General features: G+C 47.4%; 1 protein-coding gene across 7 annotated transcripts in view; it reads left to right on the top strand.

Annotated features, from left to right (window-relative positions):
* The first annotated feature begins 3,701 nt into the window (after positions 1-3,701).
* CCNE2 (cyclin E2) overlaps positions 3,702-23,387 on the top strand; it is a 97,916-nt gene continuing 78,230 nt past the window's right edge. For 2 of the 7 annotated variants that reach the window (XM_029591732.1, XM_029591725.1), the window contains exons 1-5: positions 14,884-15,146; positions 16,189-16,266; positions 16,418-16,499; positions 21,004-21,063; positions 22,741-22,895. In XM_029591732.1, the coding sequence (XP_029447592.1) occupies positions 16,253-16,266; positions 16,418-16,499; positions 21,004-21,063; positions 22,741-22,895 (311 nt within the window). In that variant the 5' untranslated portion in view covers positions 14,884-15,146; positions 16,189-16,252. Of the gene's footprint in view, positions 3,762-8,506; positions 8,643-13,358; positions 13,492-14,883; positions 15,147-15,225; positions 15,324-16,188; positions 16,267-16,417; positions 16,500-21,003; positions 21,064-22,740; positions 22,896-23,387 lie in introns of those variants that run through there. The other 5 variants (XM_029591729.1, XM_029591726.1, XM_029591727.1 and 2 more) reach the window with 5 other exon arrangements.

The following is a 23,387-nucleotide window of genomic DNA, read 5'->3' on the forward strand; positions in this document are numbered from 1 at the left end:
GGAGAAGAAAAACTGATACTTCACGCATATCCAGCATAGCTCTCTGCTTCAACGGCAGGGGAGAAGAAAAACTGATACTACACGCATATCCAGGATAGCTCCCTGCTTCAACGGCAGGGGAGAAGAAAAACAACCAATAAGGGCTGAATAACACAGTCTGGGTAAAACAAATAAGCATGGGTGTAGCTTGCTTATTGCGGCGGTTACTTCCCCTACTACCCATAACTAATCAAGCTTGATATTTCACTTGGTTGCAGCTCCATCACTGCTCTCTACATTAATGGTGGGGGTGGAAGGGAAATAGAACCAAAGAGCTAAGAGAAACAGATAAGTATGAGAAAAAAAAATGTGAAGCTTGCTGGGCAGACTGGATGGGCCGTTTGGTCTTCTTCTGCCGTCATTTCTATGTTTCTATGTTTCTATAATGCTTTGCCCGGTGTTATACATTTTAAAGGTATTAATGTTCCACGATGTCCCTAATTTTGAATGCACGACAGGCAGCGGGGGGTACTCTATGTAAAACCTTAGATGTAACTGAAACATTCCAAATGTTATAATAGCAGTATACTTGTTAAACTTTTGCCTATTGGATGCTCTTTTATTTGTGGTTTTGCAAACATCAATAAACATTTCTAATTGAAAAAACAAAACATTTCAGAGACAGATATTAAAAATGATTCAGGGGTAGCTGTTTATGATAATGCCTTAATTCAAGAACGGTTTGTTCAGTTTTATAAAAATTTGTATGTGGGGATTACGGATTCAGATATTGATAATTACCTAGAGGGAGTCCGGTACCTAATTTGTTCCTTGACCAAACACAACAGTTAGATCGGGAGATTTCCCAAGGGGAAATATTTGTTTCTATTTCATCTTTAAAAAATAATAAAGCGCCAGGACTGGCTGGGTACTCGGGATTCTTTTATAAAAGGTTCCGTGATCTCTTAATTCCCCATTTACAGAGACTTTTTAATGAAATCTTACACAATTCATCTATACCAGCATCTATGGATAATACAGTATGTGGCTCATATAGGCCCATTTCACTTTTAAACATAGACTTGAAATTACTTGCAAAATTACTAGCAGGAAGATTGAATAGGGTTCTACCTGAGCTGATACATGTTGATCAGTACGGGTTTATACCTGGCAGACAAGCCGCAGACAACATCCAGAAAATTAACAATCTGGCATGGGCTGCTAAGGTTGGGCAGATCCCCACAGTACTTTTAGCTATTGATGCTGAAAAGGCATTTGACCAGGTCCTCTGGCCCTTCATGTTTAAAGTTTTAGAGAAAACAGGACTTGGTAAAAACTTTTTAACATGGATACGAGCACTGTATTCTGCCCCAAAAGCATGCCTTAAAATCAATGCCTTTTATTCGGAAACATTCGGAGGACATTAAAGGGATATCTATTGGACAGGGTCAATTCAAGATCTTATTGTTTGCAGATGATGTACTGCTCACAGTGGCCAACCCGCAACTGTCCATGCCTATTTTGATACAAGAATTATATAGCTATGGAAAGTTGTCTGGGTTTAAAGTTAAAATGAGAAAATCAGAAATTTTGAACTTAATCTTAGATGAGATACAGATGGATCATTTCTGCAGTAACTTTCCATTTAAAAGGGCAAATCAGAACATTTGCTATCTGGGTATACAATTGTCAGCAGATTGGAAGCAGTTATTTTCTATTAATTATGTTCCACTGTTAGAACGAACCATTAGAGATATGGATATATGGTCTACCTATAATCTTTCCTGGTTCGGTCGCATTGCAGCGGTTAAAATGAATATTCTGCTGAGATGGCTTTATTATTTTCAAACCCTTCCTATACCAGTCCCATACAAGTTCTTGCGCAACCTCCAAGCTCGAGTCTTTAGATTTATCTGGAGACGTCGACCTCCTTGGGTGGCTAAACGGGTGCTTTATCTCCCCAAAACAAAGGGTAGACTGGCAGTCCCTGATTTCAAAAGATATTATGTAGCTGCATAGCAGAGAGCTGTCTATGAGTGGTCCTCTCGAAATATTGCTAAGCCTTGGTTATGTATAGAACAATCATGCTTGATAGGAGGCACATTATATTTCCAAGTTTGGGGGATGCCTTCATTGACCAAGAGCATGAGGGGAGGGAATCCGCTTACGTGTCATACACTCCAACTTTGGAGTCCATGGGGGAAATATTTAACAGGGCATTCCTCACTAGCTCCACTACTGCCTGTGGGTCTATATAAGGGGGACTTATATGTTCCCCAGTCTCTGACATTATATTGTAGGTAGGCACAGAAGGACCAGTGGTACTGTGGTCAATTATTTGTAGATTCCACGATGCTCTCTTTTGAATATTTAAAACAATATAATTTAATGCTTCTGATTATTATCATTATATACAATTGACACATTGTCTATCCCACTCTAGCATGCATAATCATGTGGCCTGTGATCATTTAGAGTTTGAAGGAATGTGCTTTCTCCAAAATACTCATAAGAGTTTAATTTCTAGGATATATCGAATTCTCTCCCCTTGGATAGTTTCCAGAGTGCGCATGCGCAGGGTTGGGAGTAAGACTGAGGTAGAGTGTGGCATCGAGAGCAGTGGGATTATTGTTATGCCATTATAGCTCGGAGCTCTATGTCAGCTGCAGTTAGAGAAACCAACAATAAAATCTTATTTCGTTGGCATCTCACTCCCCACTGACTAAACAAACTATACCCCAACTATCTGGATAAATGCTGGAGGCAGTGTGGGTCAGTGGGGACTTTACTCCATGCTTGGAAGATGTGCCCTAAACTTGTTCCATTTTGGAAATGGGTAGAAGCTATCATCTGGGAGATAACATTTTTGAAATGTGAATTGGACTTCCGACTTTACCTTTAATCATCTTACCCTTCTGCTTGGACCTATGCTTATGCTCGCTTGATAAACCATATTTTGTGCATAGCTAGGCAAGAAGTGGCCCTACAGTGGAAAAGACCGCTCCCTCCTTCCCCATCTACAGTCTTACGCAGGTTGTGGGATTTAGATAATTTCTCAAATATGTCTGCTATGGGATGTGATAAAGTCTCTATTCATGTGCTAATTTGGGAACCATTCCTACGGTGATTCAAGCAACGCCCCTAACTGGTATATTGTTTTTGACCTGTACTTTATGTTGAATATTAAAAGTCATAATAATGAGAATTCTTTAAGTTAGCTATGTATTTCATCTAGTATATAAGATATTTGTGCTCTTTTTCATTGATTTAGTTCTTGCTGGTCAGGGATAAGGGAGGAATGGGGTATTTAGTATTAAAATTTGTATTAACAGATTGACACATACTGTATTGAGATTGATTTATATTGAATTCTTATCTTATATTGTAATGTTGATACTGCAAATAAACCTTAAATTAAAAAAAAGAAAAGAAATGTAGGCAATGGGAACTGGGAATAAAGCAATTTCTTGTAAACTGAAAAGGGGTCCCTTGAAAGTGAGTAAACTATTTTTTTTTATTTAAATAAATTAACAATTAATGAAGTATATGTGAAAAATCTAAATGATAGATAACCTGTGCTCTGAAACAATAAACATAAGGGAGTGCACGGGGAATATTAATAATAATTAATAATAAGAGCTAAACAATAAAACTCACTGAAAATACTTGGGCTGCTTGGCTGCAGCAGGAGTCTGATTAACTCAGTCAGGCTTCAGAGCTTGTGACCCAGTTGAGAAGGTTCCCCAGCTGGACCCTCAGTATTCAAGCAAAGAAAATAAAAGGTAAGAGATTACACTCTTAAAAGTATAAAATCAAAAAAGTCAATTATGGGGGAAGGGTAATATTAAATAACTAAATAAAATAAAACAGTAGCGATCAAGCTCTCCCTTCAGTTCCAATGAGAGGCTAAAGAAAAGAGCACAAAAGAATGTAAAATAAACATAAAATAAAATGTGCCTTAGGAACTAATTCCTGCCTAACCTTAAACTCTAAAAGTGTGTGTAAATATAAATCTGAAATGTAGCAGTGAACACACTATCAATATAGGAAGGGAAGAGAGGCTGCAATAAGTATAAAGGGGCAGGCAGAGGAGCTGCCAACTCCCAAATAAAATGTCTAAATACATTCAACTGCAAATAAAAATAATGAGCAACACAACTAAAATATATATCAAAGTGATACAGACTAAGTAAATAAAAATATATGGAAAAAAAATCGTTGCAGCAGGAGCAATATGTGAACTCAGCATCTCGGAACTACAAATCCATGCATGCAATGGGGCAAATGAAGGCTTGGATCAGCCTGCTCAGTTTACCTAGGCTTCCCCTGGGGCTAGTTAGCCCTGATCTGCAGGAGGAAGGAGGGTTTTCTAGGAGGATTCTTGGGGGGAAATTATCTTTGAATTCCTCCCTTCCTTTTTTATTTGTTTGATGGGGTCCCTGGTAAAAGAGAGGAGGTTCTGGAGGAAAGGTCTGCTGCTGTTAGCTCAAGGTAACTTGTCCTTTTGAGTTCCTTTGCAAATTTTGCTTGTTTGAGCCCCTTCCCTGGACAGTTGCCTTGAATCACAGCAGGTTCCCAGTTTGCTCCTCTCTCACCCCCTTTCCTTTTAATTGGGAAGGGATTGTTTTTCTTTTCAGTTTTAGTTAGTTTGGTTTCCAACCCTGTCCTGTCCCAGCGGGGGCCTGGTCCACCCCCGTCTTGGCGGGGTTCCGACTAGGGTTAGGGACTTGTAGACCAGCTCCTGTCGGGCACCCTTCTCCCTTCCTCGCCCCCTTCTTTCTGTCCGCCCCTCTCCTTTCCTGTCTGCCCCTATGCCACAGGCCCCCCTTCATCCTCCTCCTCCTCCTCATGCAACCGTCCCTCTCCTCTCTTTTGTTCTCCCTCCCCAGCCCTCTACCCGTGGCCCGGCGCCCAGAAGAGTGGGCCAGAGCCTGGTGGAGGGAGGGGGCACCCAGGAGGGGACACCGGAGGGGTTCTCGACAACAGAAACCCCACTCCTACAAGGACTTGATGAGGAGGGAGAGACAGGTGAGTGTGGGTGGGCGAGCAACCAATGGGGGGTGCTTTGAGCCAGTGGGGGTCCACAGGCCTCTTCCCCCCACCCCGGTGAGCTTCCTTTGGTCAGCCATGGGGGTTGATCGAGCATGGCATGGTCACGGAGGTGTATGTGGAGCTCGCGACCACATCTCTCCTTGCCAGGAAGGGAATCGGCCTTGCAGGCCGATTCCCTTCCTGGCAAGGAGAGATGTGGTCGCGAGCCGTGCATGCTCTGAGGGGCCCTGTGGTGGGGTGGACCATGCGTATGCCCGTTGTTCTTCTTGGTGGAGAGTGGCTTTGGCATTCTGCACCTTTGACGCCGGCGAGACCGGGTGCTCTCCGCCCTTGAGCGCAGCACGAGCTCAGTAGCGTTTTTGAAGAAGGCCTGTGCCACTCCGGATGCTGAGGCGGCCTGGCGTCTGGAGTGGGCCAGCAAGATGGCTTTCGGTCACGGCTTGGGAGTGGCCATCTTGGCCATTGTGCCAGGCAGGATGCTGCATGTGGAGCTGCGGTTCGAGAGCTGCATGGTCAGCTGCATATGGCATTCTTTTGCCGGTTGTCCGACCTCCTCTGCAGGCTGGACCCTGATGGGGGGTGGTGCTTGGGGAGGAATTTGGCATCGCCCTTGGCCCACTCGATCGCGGGGTCCAGGGGTGGAGGACGCCACAGGGTTCCTGGGGGAGTTCGTCATGGGGTGCGCTTTGGTGGATGTCTGGCGTGAGCAGCACCCGGACGCCCGCTCCGACTTCACCTTCGTAAAGGTGGAGGGGAGGGGGGGGACGGGACGGGTGCACCACTCCCGCATCGACTGGTGGTATCTTTCCCATTGGTTGGTGCACTGGGCCACGGAGTGCGTGGTAGAGTCACCCACCCTCTCGGGCCATGGTCTTGTGGCTCTGAGGGTCGTGCTCAGCACTGCGTAGCCCAGATCAGCCCACTGGCACTTCGGTGGCTCTCTCCTCGTGGGCAAGGCGATGGTGACGGCGGTGCTGGAGTTTGGGGTGGACATGGGGGGGGTCCTGCCTCCGTGTTCTCTGTCGGGAGCATGCCAGGGGTGTTGGCGCAGAGTGGTGCCTCTTGGGGGAGGTGCTGGTGTTGGAGGGATGCTTTGGTGGCACTCAGGACCTGGGACAAGACCTCACAGGGCCTGCGTGCGCTCGCAAATCCAATTCCTGGAGGAGATGGACCGTGGCTGGCCCTTCTTCTGCGGGCTGGAGAGGCAGAGGGGGAATGGGAGGCAGGTGACATGCTTGTTTTCTGCTGGCGGTGCCCTCTTCACTGAGCTGGGGGGAATCCGGGCGGATTTCTGCACGGCTCTGTGTTCACCCGGGTGGACCCGGGTGCCTGCAGGACCCTGGGGGGGGGGGGGGGGGGGGCAGCTTCTGGTGGTGGGCGAGGCCAGCCAGGCTTGGGGGACCTCATCGGGGTTCTCGGGTGGATGATGGGGGGAGATCCCCGGGCATTGGCGGGCTCACCACAGAGTTTGTTTCTTTCGTTTTTGGCATCCTAGGGCCCAATCTCCTGCGGGTCCTAAACGAGTCCCTTGGGACCAGGAACCTTCCCCTCTTCTGCAGGCGCGTGGTAGTTGTCCTCCTGCCCAAGGGTGGTAACCCATGCAACCTCAGGAACTGGCACCCGGTCTCCCTGCTGTGCATGGACTATGGGATCCTGGCCAGGGCACTTTCCCTGGACACATCATTTTTAATAACATCTTTTTGGTCTGGGATCTGATATATCTGGCCTGTCTGTGGCCTTTTAGATCAGGAGAAGGCCTTTGACAGGGTGGATCACAATTATCTCATGGGCACTTTGCGGGCATTCGGCTTCGGACCCAGGTTCGTGGGGCTCCTCAACCTCATCGGGGTCAGCTGATCCCTGGCGGTGCCACTGGCATTCAGGCACAGGGTGCGTTGGGGGGTGTCCTCTGTTGGGCTGGCTGTGCACACTGGCCATCAAGCTATTGTTGTGTGTTCTGCACAGGCAGCTCACCGGGCTGAGGCTGTGGGGGCCTTCTCGGCCTGTGCTGATGGTGTCCTCCTCGTGCTTCCAAGGTCTGGTTGGCTTGGAGGGGGGTGCGGGAATGCCGGTGGGTCGATTCATAGGCATCCTTGGCCAGGATCAGCTGGGCCAGGAGCTCCGGCCTTCTGGTGGGGCCTCGGAGGGTGGTCGTGCTCCCTGGCCTGTTGGGGGTGGGAAGACCCTTGGGTGCCTGGGAGTCTGCCTTTCTGTCGTGGAAGCTACGGCCCCTGTTGGCTGGGGGGAGCTCGGGGAGAAGGTGGGGGCTCGTCTCAGGGTGTGGAGGGGTCTGCTGTGACTGGTGTCCTTCCACGGTCGGGTCTTGGTAGTGAGCCAGCTGGTGGGTAGCATTCTGTGGCGTCGCCTTGCCACCCTGGGCCCGACCCAGGAGTTCCTCTCTAGCACCCAGGAGAGGCTGCTGAGTTTCTTCTGGGCGGGCAGGGAGCACTGAATCTCCCCAGGGGTCCTGGCTCTCCCTTGGGGAGAGGGCGGACGGGGGATCGTGTGCCTGGGAGGTCGCATGCACGCCTTCCGTCTTTGGACGCTGTGGAGATGCCTGAGCGTGGATCCCGCTCTGCGGTGGCGCCTGCAGGTGATGCATTTTTGCCACCATGCAGCCAAGCTGCGATGCGACTGGCGGCTGTTTTGGTTGAATTTTGCCCCACACCTCCTGGTTCTGTGGGTGCGTGACCGGGGGAGGGGGGGGGCTCTGTGCCGGGGGGACGACCTGGTCGGCTTTCTCTTGTTCACCACCTGGCACTTGGTCTGGCGGTTGAGGTGGGGGAGGGGGGAGAGGTTGGCCAGTGACAGTCCCTTCGATTGCAGGGCTCTCTTCTGAGGAATGATGCACACCCGGGTCGGGGCGGAGCACTTCTGTGCTGTGTCCGCCGGCCGGGTGGGGGAGTTCGCCTGCCAGTGGGCGGTGGACAGGGTGCTGTGCTCCCCTCCCCCCAGTTTGAGTTGATGCCGAACATTTAAGTTCTTTAATTTTGCATTATAAGTTACCTTGGGCACTTTTGGGTGCCCTTCCCCTCCCCACTACCCCCCTCCAATAGTGGAGCGGTAGGGGGCCCCTTTCCTATTTCCTCCCCCACCCTTCCCCAATTTTCCCTGAAAAAAAAATGGTTGGTGACCCCCCCCCCCCGTTACAAAAGGTGGATTAGGGCCCCCTCCCCTCCCCCCCTTTTATTAAGGGGAATGAGTGGTGGCTGGGGAACAAGGAGACAAGCGGGCAGACAGAGAGCAAGGCCAGCAGATATTGGGCTGCAGGGCAACCTGCGGCCTTTAGTTTTCAAAGTTCCCCCTCCCCCCTTTCTGCCCTATATATTAGTTTCTGGTGTCCCCACTAGGGGGCACCGGAGAAGTGAATAATCTTTTTCTCCCTTTAAGGGGTGGAGCGGTCAAAGGCTGCCCCACCCCCAGCCTAACTTTAAAAAATAGGTCCCCTGGGGCTAGTTAGCCCTGGTCTGCAGGAGGAAGGAGGGTTTTCTAGGAGGATTCTTGGGGGGAAATTATCTTTGAATTCCTCCCTTCCTTTTTTATTTGTTTGGTGGGGTCCCTGGTAAAAGAGAGGAGGTTCTGGAGGAAAGGTCTGCTGCTGTTAGCTCAAGGTAACTTGTCCTTTTGAGTTCCTTTGCAAATTTTGCTTGTTTGAGCCCCTTCCCTGGACAGTTGCCTTGAATCACAGCAGGTACCCAGTTTGCTCCTCTCTCACCCCCTTTCCTTTTAATTGGGAAGGGATTGTCTTTCTTTTCAGTTTTAGTTTCAGTTTTTAGTTTGGTTTCCCTTCCTTTTTGTTTATCCTATTTATTTTGTGGTTTAGACCCATCCTCCTCCTCTTACCCAGGCCAAATTAAGGGGCCGATGCAATAAAATGTGCGGAAAGTGGGCGCTGACTTTTCAGCGCCCGCTTTCTTAGCGCTCGCATGGTGCCCACAAGGGGGCACACTAGCAAGGAAGCACTAGCGCGAACTTAGCGCTTCCTTGCTAACGCGACCCCGTGGTTACCGACGGTCTGCTGGTTATGAATGCCGATAAACTCAGCATTAGTTTTCATAACTGCAGTCAGCCGGTTATGACAAAGCGGCCAGCAGAGTTTTTTTTTTTCTCTTTATGTAACTTTAAAAAAAGTACAGAAAAGCAGTTTTTTCTGCTTTTCTGTACTTTTTACCTGCACTCAGCTGTTAACACCTGCTCCAGGCAGGAGTTAATATCTGAGGGATAAATGTGCGTCTGGGACGCACATTTATTTTTTTGCATTTGGAGTGAATGAGTAATAGGCTCATTCGCATGCATTTGCATGTGATGAGCGCTAACTCATTCACTCCGTGTCGGACGCGCGTTAAATAGGCACTAATCCCCCTATTGCATTAGGGGGTGGATTAACGCCTATTTAACCCGTGTCCGACAGCGGGTTGTATTGCATCGGTCCCTAAAACTGGTGCCTGATGACATGCAAGTAGGAGGAGTGGGTGAGAAGGAGCATGTTAGCCCCTCACCTCACCTTCCCAATAAAATAGGCTGCCTAATGAGATGGCTAAAAAGGGGGCCATCCTAGTAGTGCTGTAATCCCCTGTAATTATGGATAGGCCTCAGGGCTGGTGCTTCCATTAAGCAAACTAGGCGATTGCCTAGAGTGACAAAATTTTGGAGGTGGCAAAATCCCACCCCCGCAAGGCCCAGAGAGGTGCTTGTGCTAGAGACAGTACCTCCGCAGAAGGGGGCTCTATGCTGGATCCAGTGCCACTGGTAGAAGGGAGGGCTGTGTTGGAGCTACCACTGATAGGTAAGTTGAGGAGGGATGTGCATGACCTAAAGTTCATCTAGGGCTCAAAATACTCTTGCACTGGCCCTGTCAGGCACCCACCAGGAACATCTCTTCCTGTCCAACTGTCTGGTGCGTGCCTGGCCTTCGATGAGGTTTCTCCTTTGAGGTAAGCCTGAGAGCCATAGGTGGCTGGAGCACTGGCCTAGGATGGGGGAAGGATACAGGCCATACAGGCCTGCCTCGTATCAGCGATGTACCAGCCGAGATGGGGTGGTGGTGAGTGCACAGAAGCAGGATCCTGCCTAAAAAGGAGGGGCAGGAAACTGGCAAAAAAAAAAAAAGAGAGAAGAACCTAGCTGAAGGAGGCCAGGCATCTCGACTAAGACTGGGGAAAGTCTCCCTTGGACAGCACAGGCATAGGTTGGCAGCATATGGTATCATGCCTGGCCTTAAAATACATTAGTATACCCCTGCTTCAGCTAAACTGGTGGGACCAAAGGCCTTACTGGCAGCCACTAAGGCAAGTGGGGAGGTGGTTTACTCCTTGTTTCCATCGCTGCTAAGGCCCTGGGAGAGCACACTGAGACCTGGGAGAAAACCCAGCAGTTAAAGCCGCTGGAAGAGCCAGAGGCAAGGGTGGTACTGTCAAATGCACTAACCCTTTCTAGTGGATGAAATTTTGAGACCATACCCGAGTGCCCTGGGAGAGATCATTTTGGAGGTCTCTGTGATTCTCCTGGGGCACAGGGACATAGTCCTGCACACCTATAGTCCTTCAGGTGCCGGGTCGGCAAAGGTTGAGGGGATGGTTCAGGGTAGTTCCCTTGGACTACTCATAGCGTATACTATGCTGCCAGCAAGGAAAGCTGCTACCACTGCCACAAGTCAGGGGGCAGCAGAAAGTGGTGCCCTGCTGCTGGTGCACCTGCCTTGCCTCTGGGGCTTCGCAGCCTGGTAGATCTGCTGGGTCACTTCAGTCTGGGAGGATCCCAGAATGGATCCCAGAACAGTTCCCGCTAGCCACTAATGCCAGTGGGGAAATGGCTCTGAGAACCATCATGAGTCTCCCCTGCTTCTCCCATGGGGATTAAACCACAGAGCACCATGGCTTGGAAGAATAGTAGGACAGCCTCCAGGGAGGTGAGGGTAGGTAAAGGGAAGACATCTCACAGGATGTTTCCTGCCCTGGGAGTGCCACAAGGACTCTGTAGGTGGAGGGGGAGCAGCATGAGTTGAGGTAGCTCCCTTGTTGATTCCCCACCCTAAGCAGTCAGAATGCCTGAGGATGATGAAAGTGGAAGTTAAAGGTGGTCCCTCGCTCTGGAGTAGGGTCAGGGGACCAGGGGTCATCATGCCCCCCAGAGCCCTCACAGCTGTGTCACTGCCGTCCTTCTCAACAAGCGGATCCCCCTCCTCCCTTTTACATTAAGCTTTATTCTCCCCTGAACCAGATCCGGGATTGGTAAAAGGAAGAACAAGGCTCCTGGAGTAGTAGGAAGCTCTGCAGTGGCTGTGGCACTTGATCCCATGTTATGTTAGACCCTCTCCCTCAGCTCTGAAGCAGAGAAATTGAGCAAAAAGTGTCTTGAACCAGGAGCTGGATTGCCTCCTTGTCTGTTGGCAGGAGTAGGGTTTTGTGGTGGTGTGGATTTAGAAACAAGCATACCCTAGGAGTCGTATATGGGGTCCCTTGGGTTGTCCCTTCATGGTCTGTGGGACCCTGGCCACCTTCTGAAGATATAAAAATCCAGGCTGTTTTAACATCCTGGCCTGGTTGTTCCAGGAGAGCAAAAGTGTGTGTGTGTCCTTGTAAATGTTAGTAGTTACAAGTGTGTTATGTATAATTTGTTATAGCATCTGGATGCCCTCTGCCACCCCTATCATGGAAAGATAGGGAAGGAAGTGGTGTGGCCCTGTCCTTGTTTAGTGCACCAATAGGGAAAAGAAGCACATTTTTTCTGCCATAGGAGTGAAGCGGTACTACCCAAGAAGGTGGCTCATGAATGAGATTCCTAGGGCTAAAGCAGCAATAATGGACAGCCACCATCTGGGAATACCAATTGTCAGTAGGTCACTGAGGGTGCCTGTAGGTGGTAGTTCTTTTCCTTTTGAGCTTGGAAGATCACTGAGCTTCTTAGCATACCTGAGATCTCTCAGGATTTCACCTTGAAACTCGGGGAATTTGCATCAATTGCAGGGTCTCAGGGGAAATACTAGAAATCTCAGGGTCTTTTTGTATACAGCTCAGCCACTTCCTTTCCTCTCTAACAGGTCGATCCAGTAAAGTGTGCTCCGTCGGAGCGCACTGTCACCCTGCTCTGGACGCGTGTTTCCCTTACCCCTTATTCAGTAAGGGGAGGAAAACACGCGGCCCACCCGCGGCACCTAATAGCGCCCTCAACATGCAAATGCATGTTGAGGGCCCTATTAGGTATTCCCGAGCGATCCAGTAAGTAAAATGTGCAGCCAAGCCGCACATTTTACTCTAAGAAATTAGCGCCGCCCAAAGGTCGGCGCTAATTTCTTCCGGCGCCAGGGAAGTGCACAGAAAAGCAGTAAAAACTGCTTTTCTGTGCACCCTCCGACTTAATATCATAGCGATATTAAGTCGGAGGTCCCCAAAAGTAAAAAAAAGTAAAAAAAAAAACAAAACATTTTTGAATTCGGCCCGCGGCTGTCGGGCCAAAAACCGGACGCTCAATTTTGCCGGCGTCCGGTTTCCGAGCCCGTGGCTGTCAGTGGGCTCGAGAACCGACGCCGGCAAAATTGAGCGTCGGCTGTCAAACCCGCTGACAGCCGCCGCTCCAGGCCAAAAGGAGGCGCTAGGGACGCGCTAGTGTCCCTAGCGCCTCCCTTTCCTCGTTTGCACCGCGTCGCCTAATTTAAATACTGGATCGCGCGCACCGGCGAGGGGCCGGTGCGCGCGCCGGGAGAGCGGGCGTTAGTCCGCTCTCCCACGGACTTTACTGGATCGGGCTGTAAGTCTGCAGAGAACAGGAGAAGTGAGGCGAACCTGGAGCAGACACCGCAAGCATCATGTGGGGAGAATCTGGAGAGGGGCTGCAATATACACAAAACTCAGTCTGCAGCTGTGGTGGCAGGACTTAGGAATCACTCAGCTACGGGTAGAGTGAGGATGCATAAGGCATGGAGCTGAGACTTATGGGGGTGGGGGCAAAGAGTCCTGGGGTCAGGGAGAGACGAAGGGAAGTATGCTGCGTCATCTCAGGAGGGGGGACAGGTGATGGTGATGGGTGGGACAAAAAGAAAGTGTGGATTAGTTGGGGGGGTGGGGTGATGGAAGAGAGAAAGCTGATGCATATTCCATTCCTTCCCCCACCCTCTACTAATCAACTGCAATCTCAGGGTCACTACAACTTAAAAGTTCCCAGGCCTGCTTTCTAGCCTGTCTCCTTGCCCCAGTAGTGAACAGCAGCATGGCCCATGGAGCCGCGAAAAGTCTCAGCCTCCTTCCTACCACCCCGCCCCAGCAGTGATGAGCAGTGCGGTCTGCGGAGCTCAAAAAGCATTGACCTCATCTTCTTTCTCCTCACCCCAGCAGTGAGGAGCAGCAGGGCCTCAAGGAACATCGGTCTCCTTCCCCTTTCTCCCTCCCAAGAAATTAGGAGCAGTGCGGGCTGCTGAGAGCAAGAAACATTGGCCTCCCTCGCCATGCTGCAACACACCTGGAGGTGAGTATGATTGAGCATGTGAGAGAGCCTATGAGTGTGTGTGTGTGAATGACTGAGCATGTGTGACCATGAGAGCATATGAGTATGTACATGTGATTGAGCATGTGAGAGAGCCTATGAGTGTGTGTGTGTGAATGACTGAGCATGTGTGACTGTGAGAGCATATGAGCATGTACGTGTGATTGAGCATGTGAGAGAGCCTATGAGTGTGTGTGTGTATGACTGAGCATGTGTGACTGTGAGAGCATATGAGCATGTACGTGTGATTGAGCATGTGAGAGAGCCTATGAGTGTGTGTGTGTGTGTGTGAGAATGACTGAGCATGTGTGATTGTGAGAGCATATGAGCATGTACGTGTGATTGAGCATGTGAGAGAGCCTATGTGTGTGTGTGTGTGAATGACTGAGCATGTGTGACTGTGAGAGCATATGAGCATGTGTGACTGTGAGAGCATATGAGCATGTACGTGTGATTGAGCATGTGAGAGAGCCTATGTGTGTGTGTGTGAATGACTGAGCATGTGTGACTGTGAGAGCATATGAGCATGTATGTGTGATTGAGCATATGAGAGAGCCTATGAGTGTGTGTGTGTATGACTGAGCATGTGTGACTGTGAGAGCATATGAGCATGTACGTGTGATTGAGCATGTAAGTGCATGAGTGTGTGTTTGTGTATAATTGAGCATGAGAGAAAGAGAGCCAACACTGTGTGTGTACCTGAATGTAATCTGCTTTTAAGTGCTGAAAAGGTGTGAAAAGCAGAATATTAAAAAATCTAAATAAAATAAATATATAGTTGAGGATGAGAGTGCGAACAAGTATGTGTGCGTATATGATTATATGTGAGAAAGAATGGCGAAAGTTTGTAGGCAACATCCCCCTCCCCTCACCCAGCTAATCCACGACAATCTCATGTCATCAGGAAATCAAAATTTCCCAGATATGGACAGCAGGGGATTTTTAAAACATCCTTCTTAGTTTTGATAATTGGGTGGTGTGTGATGTATCAGCTGTTCTGAAATATTTTATTGATTGGAAAAGTTTCATATGAGTTTTTAATTTGTGGATGTTGTAATTACAATCGTTTTGAAATATTTAATTTTTACTATGATTTTACTATTATGATTCTGCATACAGAATCTGACTTGGTGTAATTTCCAGTTCAGTTTTTGTCTGCAGGTAACTATTTACACTTTATGCGCTTTCCATGCGGGGATAAGGTGAGGTGAACGCTGTCGATCCGGGCTGTTTACATTCTGCCGAAGACTCACGTTTTTCCCTGACCTCGCCTGCTATTGGTCGGATTGGCGCCGGCTCCTCCTCCGGGGCGGGGATTCCTCTTTTTTGAACTGAGTCAGGGAAATAAGAAAGAGGAGTCATGTGCTGGGAGTTTAAAACTAATGCGGTGACCGGGTGTTGTACGTCTATCTATATCGACTCACGCTTCTGGACTCCAGATTCCGACTCTTAATGCAGCATTCTTTTTTTTTTTCTTTCTTTCTCCACCTGGGGTCCGCCTGACACGCGCTACTTTAATCTGACAAGAAAAAGATAAAGAACGTGAGGAGGAGGGAAGGAAAGGAAACTGAGCAGGAGCTGCGAGGAGGAGTATTGCTTACAAAATAATACAAGGTCCATGATGAAAAGTGGCCCGGGTGCGTTCTGGTGGGGGAAGCGAGGCACGGGAGCCGCGGGGTTATTATTATTTATTATAAGACTGTGCGGGGCACTGCTTCCTGATCTGGCACACATGCGCACTGGCTCCTGTTCCCGGGGATATAAGGGGTTGGCGCCGGCGCCAGCTGGGACAGGACTTGGGGTTATTTCTTGTGGTAAGTGGCAGCTTCGGGGGGTTCCCGCTGCAAAATGTAGATCTGATTTGGGGGACACAGTAGAGGATTGGGCGGGAGGCGGGTTGCAGCTTGGCGGGACTCGGGTCCGGGCTGGAGGATCGCAGAGAGCGGGGGCGAATTGGTGGCGGCTGCTGCCCCTGTCACCCCCCCCCCCTACCCCTCTCTTTGCGGGGCTGACTCCTGGGGAGGGGGTGGCTCGCCGCGCGCATTCCCCGGTCTCCCGCTCTCACGCCGCAGGATGCTTTTTTTTTTTTTTTTTTGTCCAGATGGTTCCTCCTTGGTCCGAACTGTGTGTATGTTTTTAATAAAATTAATAATTTTTTTTTTTTTTTTGGAGCGAGAACACCGCTCGACAAGATCGCCAGAAAATAGGGAGCAGGCGGGCTGGATCGTGTGCCGGGCGACCGATCCCGGGCTTTCTTTCTCCAGAAGGCGGCTGCAGGCGGGCGGAGGCTTTGGAGGGAAGGCTGACAAATTGGGCGCCCAGTCCTGCCTTTTACCCGCTTCTGCTAAATTGGCGCGGAACCGGCTTTTTCGAGTAATTTAAGCTGGCGACTAAAGAGTGATGTTAGAACTATGTCGGGGCACTTTAGATTCAGTATTCTCTCGTTATGACACGTCCTCTTTTGATTAGAATAATGTTTTTTTTGGGCTTGCATTGCTGAGTGATTTTACATGGTGGCCTCTGCCGCTTAATAAACCGATCAGCTCCATCATATTGAAAGTGTTTTGGGCCGTAAACCTTTATTTTCTTGGATATTTGAAATCGATGTGTGGTAGGGGAGATGTAAGAAAGGTGTACTCTATGTTCATTTTTTTTTATATATGGTGCCTTTAATTCTAGGAACAAAAAAGGGGCTGAATTAGCGCAAATTAATCTCAGGAAGAAATTCAACAAAGATAAGAGGATGTCAAGGCGCAGGTAAGTCAGATATGAATCTGTGTAATACAGGATACTGAACTTGACGGACACTTGCTCTGACCCAGTATGGCATTTCTTATGTTTCTATCAAAACGTTTGTTTGTTTAAAAACTTATGCTTATGTTGCTTTCTGTGGTTTATATTTCTTCAGTGTTCGTTTGCAAGCTAGAAACTCAAAGCTACCCTCACAGAAAGAACAGCTTGCTCTCTGTTCAAGGAAAAGGAAATTGGAGGTGAGCTGAAATGGTTTAACATTGTAACATACAGGCCGATACAGTACTGTGCGCTCCGATGGAGCGCACTGTTAGCCAGCATTTGGACATGCATTTTCGACGCGCTAGCTTTACCCCTTGTTCAGTAAGGGGTAATAGTGTGTCCAAAATGTGCATCCAACCCCCCCCCCCCCCCGAACCTAATAGTGCCCGCAAATGCATGTTGATGGCCCTAAGTATTCCTGCGCGATTCAGTAAGTAAAATGTGCAGCCAAGCCACACATTTTACTTTCAGAAATTAGTGCCTACCCAAAAGTAGGGCTAATTTCTCCGGGCACCCCCTGACTTAATATCATGGTGATATTAAGTCGGAGGTCCTGAAAGTTTAAAAAATGTTGAAATAGGCTCGCGGGTTGGAAACAGGACGCTCAATTTTGCCGGTGTCAGGTTTCCGAACCCATGGCTGTCAGCAGGCTCGAGAACTGAAGCCGGCAAAACTGAGTGTGGGCTGTCAAACCCGCTGACAGCTGCCGCTCCTGTGCGAAAAGAGGTGCTAGGGACGCGCTAGTGTCCCTAGCGCCTCTTTTTACTGTCAGACCTAATTTAAATAAATTTATTTACTGAATCGTCCACTCTCCCGTGTTTTTTACTGTATTGGCCCGATAGTGAATGATGGCAAATAAAGGCCAAATGGTCCATATAGATTGCCCAGCAAAATTTTTAGGGTGGTAGCAACTGCTGCTTCATGCAGACTACCCCCATGCAGAAATGTAAATTTTAGGTGTACTTATAAATAAATAAATGCCCAATTCTTCGTTTTTATGTTCTCTAGGTGGCAGGTATCCTCCGTTTTTCCCCACACCCTTTTGAATTCCATTACCATTCTTGACTTCACCTTGTCCGGGAGGGCATTCCATGCATCTCTCACCCTTTCCATGAAGAAATATTTCCTGGTATTGTTTGTGAGTCTTCCCCCTTGGAGTTTCATATTGTGATTCCTAGTTTTACACCTTCCTTTCCATTGGAAAAGATTTGATTTTGAGCATCATTAATTCCTTTCAGGTATCTGAAGATCTGTATCATATCTCCCCTGTCTTCTCTCTTCCAGGGTATACATATTAAGGTTATTCAGTTTCATCTCATATGGTTTCCATACAGGCCCCACACAATTTTGATTGCCTTTAACTGGCCTGCTTCAATTCTATCCTTATCCTTTTGAGATGAGGTCTCCAGAACGGAATACAGTATTCCAGGTGAGGCTTCACCAAGGATCGATCAGCATTATCACCTTTTTTTTTTTCCTGCTGGTTATGCCTCTTTTGAAGCAATCTGGGATCCCTGTGGCCTAAGTCACCACCTTCTCCTATTGCTTTGCTATCTTCAGATCATCAGACATGATCACCCTGAGATCATTCCCTGTTCATGCACATCAGTCTTTTGTCCCACCCCCCAAATACATGCAACTTCGGATTGCCGTACCCTAAACATACAACTCTACGCTTCTTGGCATTGAATACCAACTGTCAAACCTTCGACTGCTTTTTGAGCTTTCCTAGGTCATGTCTCATGCCCTCTACTCCTTCAGGTGTGTCCACTCTGTTTCAGATCTTTGTGCCATCCAAAAAGAGACAAATGTAAGCTTCTAATCCCTTGGCAATATCTCTCGCAAATATATTGAACAGACCCAGTCCCAGAACTGACCCTTAAGGAACTCCACTCCGTTTACTGCTACTCACTGACCTCTTTCAGTCAGCCAGTTTGTGATCCATTCCACCATCATGGGCTCATTTTATTTGAGCCTCCTATGTGGGACTGTAACAAAAGCCTTGCTGAAATCCAAGAAAAGCACATCATTTGTTTTTCCTTGATCCAGTTCTCTAGTCGCCAAAAAAAAAAAAGAGCCAGATTCATTTCACAAGACCTTCCTCTGGGAAACCATGTTGTCTCAGATCCAGAAACCCATTGGATTGCAGATAGTTCATTATCCTTTCCTTAAGCAGTCTCTCCACTAACTTTCCCAGCACTGAGGTAAGACTAACCGGCTTGTAGTTTCCAGCCGCCTCCTTGCTGCCACTTTTGTGAAGTTGGGACCACAACTGCCCTTTTCCAGTCATGCAGCAGTACTCCGTCTCCAAGGATCTATTGAACAGGTCCTTCGGTGGACCTGCCAGCACTTCTTGTAACTCCCTTAAGTATCCTGGGATGTATCTCGTCCGGCCCCATGGCCTTGTCCACTCTGTTTGCCTAGTTCCTCCCAAACGGTCTCTTCTGTAAATGGGGATGTAGCTACACCAGTGTCGCCCGTACTCCTGGCTGCTCAGTAACGTTCCTTCTCCAGTGTCTCCCTTAGTGAATGCCGAGTGAAGCATTTGTTTAATATTTCTGCTATTTCTTCATCTTTCTCCACACTTTGCTCCTTGTCTCCTTTCAGTCTTACAGTGCCACCTCTGGTCTTCCTTCCCTTTCTCTGATTTGTCTGAAAAAAAAATGTCTTGTCACCATGCTTTACCTCTTTGGCAATCCTTTCTTCCACTTGAGCTTTCTCAATCATTTTTTTTCCTTGTTTCTTTCAGTTTCACCAGATATTCTTCCCTTTGTTTCTCTTTTTTTTTTTAATTCCTTTGTCATTTTTGAATGCTCATCTATTTTTTTTCCCTCAACCACCACCTTGAAGAACCATATCACTTTCCCTTTTTCTCTTGCTTTCATTTTCTTTATTTTGCATAATGTTTTAGCACCTGTGTGTGTTCCTTTTAATTTTGCCTACTCTTGTTCCACTTCACCCATCCCCTCCCAGCCTTCTAGCTCTCCTCAAGGTAGGTTACCATTTTAAAAATTCTGTGTGATTGAAATCCAAGACCTTTGATCTTTGTGTGATTTCTCTCTTGTCTTTGCTGTTACATCACATCATACTATCTGATCATGGCGCCAGGTGGGGCGCTCCTCCCCTCGTGGGTTCCATCACCGTTTTATCTGATCGGAGCCCCTTGAAAGGGCATCCACGATTTCTCTACTTCTTGCGGATTCTGCAGCAGGGATGTTCCCTGTCCCCCCATCTGGCAGATTGACAGTAAATAAGGAAATGCAGCAGATTTCAATGAGTCCCAAAACAACTTCAAAGTTGTAAATAATTTTAAGTCTTTATTGGCGGCAACTCCATTGCTTCAACAAAACACAACTTTTTAGACAAGGTCCCCCGACACGGACCCGTGTTTCGCCAAATGCGGCTGCATCGGGATGGTCGTATTTAAGGCGGGGTTCATATGCTTAGACGCTATGTGCTTGGAGATGTTAAAGTTTAGCAAGGAGTGCTTAGCGTAGCGTCTAAGCAAATGAACCCCGCCTTAAGTACGTCCCTCCCGATGCAGCCGCGTTTGGCGAAACACGGGTCCGTGTCGGGGGACCTTGTCTAAAAAGTTGTGTTTTGTTGAAGCAATGGAGTTGCTGCCAATAAAGACTTAAAATTATTTACAACGTTGAAGTTGTTTTGGGACTCATTGAATATGCTGCATTTCCTTATTTACTGTCATTGCATGTCTGAAGTGCAGCACCTTGCTCCATTTTGTGTTTTGTGCCCATCTGGCAGATTGACATCTCCAATGAGCAACCCTTCTCTCTTCCTTCCCATCTTTTGGATGTCTTCGGCCAGATCTCGGACCACTTCTTCTGTCAGATATGGAGGCCTGTAAACCACACCAGTCATTTTTTTTTTAAGACGGCCCACAGCGCTTCTTCCTTTCCCCACACTCCTTGCAGGTCAGATGCTCGGATATTGTTTTTGACAGACAGCGCTGCTACTCCCCCCATTTCTGTCCTTTCTGAACAGGTTATAGCCCAGCATGATTGTATCCCATTCATGTGACTCGCTGAACCATGTTCACATAATAGCAGCAATATTCAAACCTGCCTTTATCATTAGGGCCCGTAGATCTGGAATTTTAGTACTCAGGCTACGAACTTTTTCTGCTTCTAGTTTTTCAGCTTTTCTCCCTCAGCTTGCTGCTCTGCTTTTTCTATCCTGTTGGGCTGCTTTTTACTAATTTCTCCACCCACTTCTGGTATTTTTCAGGGATGACATTCCAATTTCCTTCTGCACCCCCTTCCCTTATGATATTATTTCTTTTTCTCAGTTAGGATCCTTTTTTTCTGCTATCCTAACCATATAACCTTTTACAGTTCCATACACTGCCCCAGCCCCCAATATATACCAGGTTTTGAGCCATGTATTGAAGTTGTCTGTATGACTTAGCCTTTCCTTCCCCCTTCCATGAACACTTTTCAGTTGTGAAAAGGCAGCAGTCTTCTCCATGTGCCCCGTCTGCTTCCCCAGAGGCTGGAAATCTCTCTGTACTGTTTGGAAGTTCTTTCCTAGCAATGTCATTGGTCCCCCAGATGGATGATATTAATTTAGAGTCCTTGTTTTCTTCTTTGATTGCATTGATACTGTCTCCGTATTTTTCCTTACACCCAGGCTATATCTTCTGTATGTGTGTAATTGTACTGAAGTGTTTGCTCCTTTTTATAGGATCCCTCAAAACAAAGAGAAGAAAAACAGATGGTTAAAAAGCATCAGTATGAGATTCAGGTATAGTACTGGTGGGGATTTGGGATTGCATTACGACGTGAGGTTCTCTAAGCGCAAGTGGACTTTGAAACATGTTAAATATGGACTATACGCATTTTGTGTATTTGTTTTGCAACAGAAAGTGACAAACTGGGAACCTGCTGCTGTGTAAGCTTGACAGCTGCCCCCATGCTCTCAATTGCAGATGAAGCCTTTATGCACACGTCTGCATTTGCAGAATGGTGCGGCTGCAGACATGCATTGTGAACTAGTAACTGAGAGGGCCGATTGAGTTGGTCTTCTCTGCTGGAGTGGGAGCAGCTGGCTCCTTTCTCTTCAACTCTTGTTTTGTCTGGGGCCTTGTCTTCCTGCATGTTGCCCTGACTCTGGGCAGGGTGTGCGGGCGCCTTGCCTCCTGGGGCTGGGAGAAGAGGTAGTTTCTTCTCTTCCTGGAGTGTGGGGGTGCTGGAAGCTATCAAATCTCTTATTGCTTAGCATTGCACCCTTTTTAAAAGCTAGATCAAATTGACCCAGAAGTAGATATTGGGCAGTTTTGGAGTGCCCCTGTTCAGCTTCTGCCTCTGCATTGATCTGCATTTTGCATGTCCCAGGGAAGCTTTGCCCATGTCTCTCTTGGGGACAGGCTCTGGCTGACTTGAATACACCTGGCTTTGTCAATGTCTTTTACAGTAGCTGTTGGAATGGTTGGGGTTCAGAGTAGTGAGCGATTATGCTCCCTACTGTTGGGCCCGACGTAATAAGGTGCACTCGGCAGTTGTGTGCACGTTTTTTTTTTTTTTTTTGTGTGTGCGTACTTTAATCCTGATGTGGCAAGGAGTTCTGCTCCGCTTAGAACTGTACGCATTGCTTAGCATCCTCTCATGGAAATCCCATGCAGATGAAGGCATTAGATATTCCCTTCACTCCCCAGTGTAGAGAGGTAGCTGCCTTGTGTTTTCTTAGTGCTGGAAATCTTACTCCAGGTTTGGGGTGGAGTAAAGTTTCCAGGACTATTGTTAGTCTATGGGTAGTACCAAGGGTTCTAGTGCAGAAACCAGACTCTCTGTGTAGATATACTTTCCAATATACTCAGATTTATTAGCATACATGTTCTTTTGCAACATGCACTGCATCCCAAATACTTAAGTAATGTTTCCATTCATTTCAGTCTGCAATGTCTGGGTAAGAGCATGTAGTTTAGTTTTATGCACTAGTTTCAGTCATTTCATTTCATCTTTTTCATTTATTAAAATTTATTAATCGCCTAACAAAGTATAGGCGATTTACAACAAACATATATAATACTGTAAAAAAACCCAACTTGACAAAGGTCATTAAATTTCATAGAAACCACACATTTCCAACATAATCTATATAAACTAAATCTAGGTGTTGCAAGATTGGAGATAAATCATACATCATACCTTACAAAAATATCAATCTAGATGTTGCAGAATTAAAGATGAGTCATACCTCAAACCTTGCAGAGAGCTCCTAAATTTAGCAAAGCTATTGCACTTTAGAAAATACTAAAGGTGCAGTGGAGTAGTTTTGGATCTGGAGATAAAGTGCATATAGAGAGTTTGTGTTTCTGCTCTTATCTTTTCTGTACAGGCTTAATTTGATTGTTGCTGCATATCAAATTTTCACATACTTCTTGATCTGTAATGTGTATGCTGTAACGCTTTGTTTTGGTAGAGTTGTTGGCCATCAACAATATCTGGTGGGATCAGCCCTTGCATCCTCATTGAAACCCCTCACAAAGTAATGGACATCACAGAAGACTTGTCAGGGTTTAGACAATATAGGTTCAAAAATGTCTTCATAAGTCCCTCACCTTTGCCCAGTCTTAGGTAAGTTACTGACTTGTAATTTTGTATCCCTCTGGCATGAAGATGTATTATGGGTATATGCATGTTTTACTACTGCTGCTACTTATCACTTCTATAGTGCTTCTTGATGTATGCAGCAGAGCTTACAATCTAATCAAGGCAAACAGGGCAAAAAAGACTTTGGGAAATTCATTTAAGAAAATGGTTAAAATCAATATGGCTGTAAGGTTAATCAGTGTTAAAATTTAAAAGTAGCCTTAAATAGGTGAGGTTTTAGACTGGATTTGAATAAGGCAAGAGGGAGCATGACGCACAAACTCAAGAAGTCTATTCCAAACATACGGATCAGTCAAGTGGAAAGCACAGAGTTGGGAATTGAAGGTAGACAGGAGTGTCTTGCCTGATGAGCGGAGTGCATGAGGAGGGATGTAGAGAGGTAGTAAGGAGCTGCAGAGTGAAGGCACTTCCAGCTGAGTAAGAGGAGCTTGAACTATATGGAATGGATAGGGAGTC

The sequence above is a fragment of the Rhinatrema bivittatum genome, chromosome 2 (assembly GCF_901001135.1).
Source record: "Rhinatrema bivittatum chromosome 2, aRhiBiv1.1, whole genome shotgun sequence".
Lineage (NCBI taxonomy): Eukaryota > Metazoa > Chordata > Amphibia > Gymnophiona > Rhinatrematidae > Rhinatrema > Rhinatrema bivittatum.